Below are 9,139 nucleotides of genomic sequence, written 5' to 3'. Positions count from 1 at the left end.
AAAAAAAAGAAAAGCTGAACGTCGCACTTTTTGCTTAATACATTATGAGTTTTTATGAGGTAAAATCCTGAGAGGAAAAGTGGTTCTAGTTCAAAGGGAATTTAGAGAAATCCTTCCTCCAATGGTTTTGTAGTCTGAAGCCAGATAATTAGCTGCCAAGTCTCACTTTTCCAAATTGTAAAATGAAGGGTGAATTTCTTGCTAAATCTCCCATAAGCCAACTTTTATCTTTGGAGCACTGAGATTCTGTGATAATGGGTAGCATGTGCAGCATCAACATGAAGGGCTGAGAACACGGACTTCTGTAGTTCATGGGGCAACATAGACGCCCTCTGTGCCCCTTCACCCCGCCCGAATCAGAGAGCAGGATAATTGTACATGGCCTCTTCAATATGTCACAGTACCCTTCACCCTCAAGTCTACTTAGACGATAATAACACCTACTGTGATGACTCGGAAAAATTCAATACATTAATTTCACACAGTTTGCAACTGGACATTGTTGCAATTTATATGCTCAGATAGCACTCTCTATGCCAAGAAACTAAAATCGGAGGCAGGAGAGTTTAAGGCCAAGGGGCCAAAAGAGTCAAGAAAGGGTGCAAATTTTGGGCTTGACCAAATCGCTTTTGCAGTTGGCTGGGTACATCATTCATCTAAGACTAAACCTCAGGACCATCATATGCAAACCGGAAAAACTCCTCCTTTTAAGAGCTCTTCTTTCTGCACCATCATCTTCCATGAATAAATTCCTATCCAGATAGACTGAGCTGACTGGCTAATGTTTTATTTTCAAAAAAGGTACTTAGTGCACCAGGTCTCCAGTCATGCCATTTTGTGCAACATCGTTCATTATAAAGTTGAAGAGGAAAAGATAAATCAACTCTCAGTCTGGGCAACCATTGTGTAGTCTGTACTGTCTCCCCACGTCCCTGTGCTGTTCTCTAGGTACCCCAGCTTCCTCCTGCATCCCAAAGCTGTGCATGTTAAGTTCCCTGAAGTGCCCCTGCTGTCCTGGTCTGAGTGAGGGTGCCCTGTGAAGGAAGGGAACCCTGTCCAGGGGTGGCAGCCTGAGCTGCCAGAAGGACTCCAGGTTGACCCGCAATCATGAACTGAAATAAGCAGTTTGGAAAATGAAGGTCTGAAGGAACGATGACAAGCTACAGTTTAAAACTTAAAGTGTTGGGTTTTGATTAAGAAATCTGACAATATTGTTTGTAAGCAAAACTATGCTATAGGAACTTAACTCTTGTAGTGAAAAAGGTTTATTGTCACGTTCCACACTAAGTCACCATTTGCAGGAATCTACTGACTTTGGTGAGGATACACTGTTGTTTTATTTCCCACAGTTAAATTTCTCTACCAAGCCAGGCTTTGAGGCCAAGAGAACTGGAAACCACACCATTGTCTGGTACCCGGGGGGATGGGCTCCTCCTGGGGAGAGTGGATTCTACCATAAGCTCCGGAAGCAACACGCTTTTATGTTTAGCCTTATTAGATTTTTATTTATTTATTGTAAGATACTGTAGACTTCTGCTTTTCATTATGTTCCGACCAAAATTATATTATATTCCATTTTTACTCCTGCAAGCCATCCAATTCCCAACTGGTAATCATTTATATACGAAACACATAACTAAATAAGAGGTAAAGATCTTCACAGTATTTCAGAAAAGATTTCAGATTTCCCATAACCCATATTTTATGTTTTCATTCATTTTTAATTCTGATAACATTCAGGTCATCTCTATCAGTATTATGACCCAAGGGTACCCACCACTGAATTTCCCACAGTCCATCATGCTCCCTGCCTGCCTGGTCCTAATCCTTCTTCCCATCTCAGCTTTAGCTGCTTCAGTTCTTTAGTGGATTTTCCAGGGCTAGTTTTTAGGATTGTCTTTCTTTGGTTCTTGGTTTGGTTTCTCTATATCCCACTTATTAGCGACTCCATCTGGTATTGATCTTTCTCCTTCTGACTTAGCATTAGCTCTTGCTTCATACTTCTGAAGCTCTCATAGCTCACCAAAGGGATGTTCCACCAAAGCTATTATTTGATTCCCAGGAACCTGTTCAACTACTTTCTATTTGATGATAGTAATATCTTGCTGAGACTTATCACAATTGACTCATTTGAGAAAAGGCTAGCCTCTGGCTCAGTTTGAAAGCTTGGGAACAAAATACTTAAAACAAAAAAATCAAAACCACTGGCTTCTTCACAAAACTGCTCCACCAACTGATGGTAGGATATCACAGTACAGTCAGATCCTATCAAAAACCTAATCAAGGCTAACAAGAACAGAACCCCAAATGACAGATAATACAAAGGGCATTTATAATTGGCTTTGACAGGCTCTCATCACTTCATAGTAATAAAATGCAAATGTCATCTACAGGGATTCATTTTGAAAGTTTACTGGTAAACATATAATTGTCTTTGACAGATATTGGATGATTCTTCCTGGGACTAATTTCCCTCATAATTAAGTCTGGCTTAAGTTAATATTAAAGTCAGTTCTGAAGACTTTCACACACCTCTGTAATGCAGTGAGTAGTCTGAGGTGAGGTGAGAAGGCTATTAAATATTCACCCTGGGGAAATATGAAAGGTGCTATCAAGACTCTAAGGCCAGTTGAAGGGCACACACCTTACATTCCTTAATAAATTCAGACTAACAAAGAGGGAATATTCTGATCCCCCAACCTTTGAGTCTCACCTTTATTTTGGTACAAGTATTAGGTTTACCTGTTCTTATGTACTGGCAAAAAATAACATAATGTTCTTATGTGTGGAAATCACAAGGTAAAAAAAAAAAATACAGTTATCTGAGGTAGAACAGGTAATGGGAACAGCTGGCAGTAAAGATTGGTATCTGACTACCCATAGGGAAGGAAGAGCAGGAAACCAAGGGAAATGGAGGGTCAGAGGGGAAAACACTCTGAAATGATGCAGCTTCTCAGAGAAAGTTCCAGGTTCATCCTCTCAAGAAGGGAATTGTGATGAAAACCTCCAGAAGTTGGGGTAAGAAGCAGCCACAGAAATGTCAAGTAGGCTGGGACAGCAGACAAAGAGGCAAACACATTACATAGAGTTAACAACTAAAAATGTGTTAATACTGCATGCTGAAATACAGAAGGAGGCACTATTCATCTTCAGCCCTTAGCTTCCTCACTCAATGCTCCTAACATTCGGCTGCCTTTCCTACCCTGGGTCCACTTCTTTCCCCGGTTTTTTCGGCCATTTTTCCGTTGCCTTTCTTCTTTTTTTTTTTAAATAAATTTAAGAACAACTCTACTTTCTCTCCTCCCCCCAGAGCAACTAAAAACCAACTAAAAGGGGGTGCGGCCTGGGGGGGCAGAGGGCACTAGGAGTCATAGTCCTCTTCATCCTCTGCATCTGGGGCTGAGAGGGCTGGGGTGAGAAATGGCGTCCTCGTACCTCGAGTCTTCCTGGATGCGAAGAGAATGGGAGTGAGCTGTTGGGGAAGACACTCACGCATTAACTGAGTCAACCCCAGCACACTGTGGCCATGGGGCCTGAACCGAACAACAAGTTGGAAACACAAATGAATCATAGGAGCCCATCATTTCAAGGGACTTGATTTGTTCTGAGAAGCAAAGTGGTTTGTGGCAAGGGCATGAAATTTAGAATCTGAGGACGGGGTTCAAATCATGCATATACGATTTAAATGTTAGGAGGGAAAATCAAATCATTTAACCTTGGTCTCAGTTTCCACATCTGTGAAATGGAGTTTAACACAACTACTTCACAGGGCTGCCCCAAGCTATCATCAAGTGCCAGGCAAAGATTGCTTTCAGTCACTGACCTGTTCTTGTTTCCACTAACGTGCCTTACTCCTCTCCAGAGTTTCCTTCAGTCTGTGACCTCTCTGAGTAAGGTACAGAAGGTCAATAAAAGGTGAAGGAGAACAGGCCTCCAACCATATTCAGATCCCAACTTGAAGGGTTTCTTCAATGACAGGTATTATAAAAGCTATTCGATTGGTTTCTTCTCACTCAAGATGTGATGCATTTTCTTCCCCATCAAGTTAGAAAACTAGTGCTGTGCTCACGTTGGCCCCATAACCCTTGACAAATAAACCTATAGTCCCAAAGAGCAAGAGTATGATACTGGCCGGTTAGTGTGATAACCGTGTGTGGATGTGGGCTGAGTGGAGGTCAAAAAGACATGCACAAGACGTCAGAAAGCCACATATGCTCAGGCAGCAGGCAGGACTTGTCAAGCACACCAGCGTAAAAAGGGCAACTCACCAAAGGGACTGAAGAGGTCACATGGCCAAGGATGGGGGGAAATGGAACACGTCACATGGGTGTCCACACCCAAATCACCAACAAGATGGCACAGAGGAGAATTACTTAAATCAAAAAACATTCTCCAAATGACACCAACCAGGAGAACCTTGGTTAAAAGTAATGAGCTGTCAAGACCCCAGATCCTACCAAGCTGTTCCAGTGAAGTAAAAAGCCATTAGGGAGGTATTTTAAGACTTTAATTGTCCCCTGGGTTAACACATACACAGCTCTCTATCTCCAGGCTTTTAACCAGTAATTCCCATGTCCTGAAAAGGAAAAGTCGATTTTCCAGTAACATTGTCTTTCTGTGAAGTTCAATGCTATCCAAGCCAACTCTCCATTTTGCAACTCTCCATGAATGCATCATACTGGAAATAACTTTTTGCTGAATTGTTATCTCAGACTATTTACTGTTTTCACCCACAGCCAAAAGTGTGACCACAGTCTGGGAAATTCTAGAATCTTAGTTATAACATTAAAGTACTTACTGACAAGGTGAGTTGAATTTCTTTATGATTGTAGTTTTTGGAAATCCTTTTCTTCAAAGCTTTAACTGCATCTTTTGGCCTATGGTGATACAGGTAGTAACACAATCAACTTAGGCACTGCTGAAAACAAGAAACCTCTGCAAAGCAACAAGCACTGGAGAAGCAGGCAAGATGAAGGAGATCAAGGTCTTGCTCTGCTGTCCCCAGCTATTTCCTCATCCATCCAACAGAAAATACCATTCATATCCTAGTGAGAATCAGATCTGTACCTAACAGCATTACCTAGACAGCACTCCAAATCCAGTAGGCTCAAACCCATAACCCTTGATTAATACACAGAACAAGTTTATAGGAAATGTCACTTCCAAAGCCATGAAATTATCAAATTTGATTAAGACCATTGCGTCCACACACCCTATAATGACCAACCAGGCCAGCTTCTAATATGCTAGGATTCTATGTTATGAAGGAAGAACTAAGTAGAGGTCAAATTTTACTTTGAGATGATGAAAAATATATAAAATGTGTATGGGGATATTATGTACAGCATGACAACACAAAGTTAACACTGCTGTAATGGTATATTTGAAAGCTGCCAACATAAAAATTCTCATGAGGGGAAAAAAATTGTAGTTATAATATGAACAATGGATATTAATGAAATAAAATGTGGTAGTCACTTCCCAATCTATGTATTTCAAGTTGTGCTATACATCTTAAATGTATACCATATTACATAACTTTTATATTTCAAATAATTGCAAAAAAACACAAATCCTTCCCACTGTTGTCTTCTACTTTTGTTTTCTGTGTTTACATGGGCAGAGTTTCTACCATACTTAAATTATGATTACATAGAATTGTAACTATTAAAATGTCATTATATAAATATATTATCTGTATTTCTCAAAAAAAATAAAAACCCTTTATGATCTAGGATTAAACACGTGCAAAATGTAAAAGAATTGATACTGTCTTAAAAGGGAAAAAATTATTTCCCCATAGAAAAATCTGTAAAGAAAAGGCTGACAGAGGAACTAAATATGAGAAACAAGATTATAAGGAAAACACAGTAAGCACTTAAAAGTACTTACTGTAACACTTTCCATTGATAAATAATCAATGCTGAAGTGTAATGTTTTCTCAGCAACATACACTGGGCTCAATCCCTTTTGTTATCAGTTATCATTTTAACGTGCACAGGAAAATTAAGAAGATTGTACTCCTTATAATAACCTGTAATTCACATTAAACTCAAACTCATTTTAATCATTTTTTAAAAACTTTTCCATTCTCCATAGTTTAAAAAGTAAAGCAGTAAACAGCACATCGTTTAAGATCATGGCATGACCAAGGCAAGCTGGCATCTAGAGAAAAAATATTGTCCTGTGACCAAGAGAGGGAAAAAAGATGATTTCCTGGTTAATAGTAACACTGTAAAGGGACAGGTCACCATCAAGAGTCCACTAATTTCTTGACAGTATGTTCAAGTTATATTAACAAAATTTACTGGCAATCAGAGCCAGGTGAAATTCCTGAAAAAAAAAAATTTATCCTAAAAAAACAATCCTTTAAAGAACAAGGAATTCGAGTCTCACAAGGATGACATTTGAAATTACCAATGAAAAAGAGAAAAAAAAAAAAGATGGATTCTCAAAATATGCCACAAGCTCAAATAATGAACCATGCTAGTGTTTCAATCTGACTTGTCTTCAAAAGACAGTAGCTGCCTAAGGGATGATGAAGACTCAAGAAAACCAAAGCCCTTTTGCTGGAGAAAACTGGCTGCAGTTCTGCCACTTCTTATGATAATCCCCACCCTGTACTCACCCATCCTGGGTAGCATTAATTATGTCACAGATGTGCATGAACTGGCCCCAATCTTCAGTTTGAACTCCAGCAAATGTAGCCTTTTCTGCAAAGAGAAAGCTATTGTATTAAGTCTGAGCTACAACAACAGAATAATAAAAAGAAAAAAAAAATGCCTGGTCTTCCTGAAATAATTTGGCTGGCGTTCCCTAGCAAGTACCAATATATTTATAGGGCAAAGTGATTTCCTCCCCCTCCCCCAGGCAATTCCTAGTAACTTAGGAATCAATCAGAATCCAAGTTCAGAGTGCCGCTGAGGCAATGGCAATGAGTGACCTATTAATAAAGACTGTGGGCACAGCACCTCACTACAAAGCCAGGGCAGGCTGGCTACATCTCCATTTGCCAGCCCATCTTTCAGATGGGCACCTGTTGACCAACCACGGGCAAGGTGACATGCATACTATTAAATACTATATCATGCAATTACAGTTAATGATAATGAAAAAGAAATTCAGAGAACTGAAGGAAATAACCCAGCTACGCAGCTTGTCAAGGTAGAACTAACAATAATATCTATGTCTTTTCATGCCAGTTTTTGGTTTTCTTTTTTAAGTCATTTATTGTTCTTGGGGCAGTTGAGAGGGAAAAAAATCAGAATCACTGAAACAGCTGAAAAATTTGTTTGCAATAGTGTAAGATCACTTCTGGTACTTGTGCCTAACCAAAGCTATACCAGGCAAGATCTTGTACCTGGAAACCCCTCATTAAACTATCAGACTCCCTTTGCCTCACTAGACATCCTCTTTAATAACATAAAATGCCTTCTGGAACACTAACAGAACACCCAACCTGAATGAGCTTAACATCCCTTTCCTACGGAAAGGAGAGGGCCCTGGATGGTGAATGGAAGATGAACGGTATGTTGAGGGAACCCCAAAGCTCAGCCTGCTTCCCAGCTATATGAATCTGGCATTCAATGGACGGAGCTGACAACTCCATGTTGTTGGGCCACATGGTACTACTATGCTCTCTGCCACACCTTCCCTCCCAGCCTGCAGTATGACCCTTAGTATCCATCTTCCTATAATCTCCTGTTCTCCCTTCAAAAGTCACAAAAGAGTCCATTTCTCACTTTTCTTGTATTGCCAAAGTATGGTTTGTATGCAAACCATATTTGTATGTAGTTACAAATTGCGTCCATCTTCCCCTCAAGAGTATGTGTTCCCTGAAGGTGAGATCCTATTCTTCCCGTTACCTCGTCTGAACCTGGTCCTCGTCAAACCACAAAGCTGACCACACTAAAGTATTAGTCAGACTAGGAGTATTAGTCACTTTTGTTCAGGGTTCATATTCAAGAGGGTCACAGCCATCAAAAGTCAAGAAAACGTTTTTTCCTGAATAACAGTGACTCCCACCAGCTTATAAAGACGTGGGAACTAAGATTGGGGCAAGGGGCCTGGTTCCCTATCACACCACAGTCAATTGAGCTGTAGCCCAAATTCTCCAAATCTGAGCCTCTCACTGTAATTAAACTAGCAGGTCCGCAAGATTTCCTCACCTAAGTTCCCAACATTATTGCAATTTGCCTGGCATCATCATGCAGGCCTGCCACACCCGTTTCCCAAGATAGGAATCAGGGAGGAGAGGGAAAACTGAGTCCAGCCACTGCCTTGGGCTTCCACCAGCTGCCACAGGAGAGGAAGATGAATTAGGCGCCTACTGAGGATGCCTGCGTGATCCCCAGTGGAACCAGATGGCCCCCTGTTCTCTCCCTTAACCTCTCTACTCCAATACTGAATATGTTCCCTCTCTTTGTTTAGCCAGAAAAAAAGTAACAGGTTGTCAGGGCTCGGCGCCAGGCAGAACTGGTTTGGAGAGGCTGGCCTCTCCCGGGGAGGTCACCGCACTAAAGCTCCCCAGCCTACTCCCACCTGTAAAACGGACCGGGTAATACAGCACCCTCGAGGGAAGACTTCAAGAACCACATTCCCTAGGTCGGCAAGTTGACCAACTCTCTCTGCAGAGGCCCAAAACTCCGCACCCGAATCCCGGCACGGTTCACCTGTTCGGTTCAAGCTGCCCAGGACGCATCCAAAGGCGGCGGCATGTGGACATTTTGAACAGGGAGGGAAGAGCCCAGACAGAGATCTCCGAGCCAGAGAAGCTTCCAAGGGGTCGGTGGAATGCGAGTCCGCCGCGAACGCGGCCGGGGAGGGGACGGCTTTCCCGAGACTTGGATCGGCTTCGTCCTCCGCCGGCGGAGAATGGAGTCCGGGGGAGGAAGGAAGGGTTCCTCAACTCCAAGCCCCCGGCCACCTCCCCCGGAGCTCCCTTACCTATGAGGTGGCCCACGGAGGTGGCATAGGGATCCCGGTGACTCTTCCCAAAGGCCATGGTAGCCAGAGAGCCGGGCCCAGGAAGTCTGCCTCCACGGCGTGCGGCGCGCGGCTCCACCCGCTCCGAGCCCCTGGCTCCTCCTCTCCGCCCCGGCGCTTCCCTAGCCCAGGCGGAGGCGGCACGTCCCGCCCT

At 42.4% G+C, this 9,139-nt stretch overlaps 1 protein-coding gene across 6 annotated transcripts in view; it reads right to left on the bottom strand.

Annotated features, from left to right (window-relative positions):
• TOM1L1 (target of myb1 (chicken)-like 1) overlaps positions 1-9,061 on the bottom strand; it is a 40,613-nt gene extending 31,552 nt beyond the window's left edge. For 5 of the 6 annotated variants that reach the window (XM_012726517.1, XM_012726518.1, XM_012726519.1 and 2 more), the window contains exons 1-3: positions 8,947-9,061; positions 6,629-6,713; positions 4,799-4,877 (exon numbers count right to left, since the gene is read on the bottom strand). In XM_012726517.1, the coding sequence (XP_012581971.1) occupies positions 4,799-4,877; positions 6,629-6,713; positions 8,947-9,004 (222 nt within the window). In that variant the 5' untranslated portion in view covers positions 9,005-9,061. Of the gene's footprint in view, positions 1-4,268; positions 4,299-4,798; positions 4,878-6,628; positions 6,714-8,946 lie in introns of those variants that run through there. The other variant, XM_012726521.1, reaches the window with a different exon arrangement.
• Positions 9,062-9,139: the final 78 nt, after the last annotated feature.

Source organism: Condylura cristata, unplaced genomic scaffold (assembly GCF_000260355.1).
Source record: "Condylura cristata isolate star-nosed mole 26May11 unplaced genomic scaffold, ConCri1.0 scaffold00017, whole genome shotgun sequence".
Classification (NCBI taxonomy): domain Eukaryota; kingdom Metazoa; phylum Chordata; class Mammalia; order Eulipotyphla; family Talpidae; genus Condylura; species Condylura cristata.
This window is presented reverse-complemented; position numbering and strand designations above follow the sequence as displayed.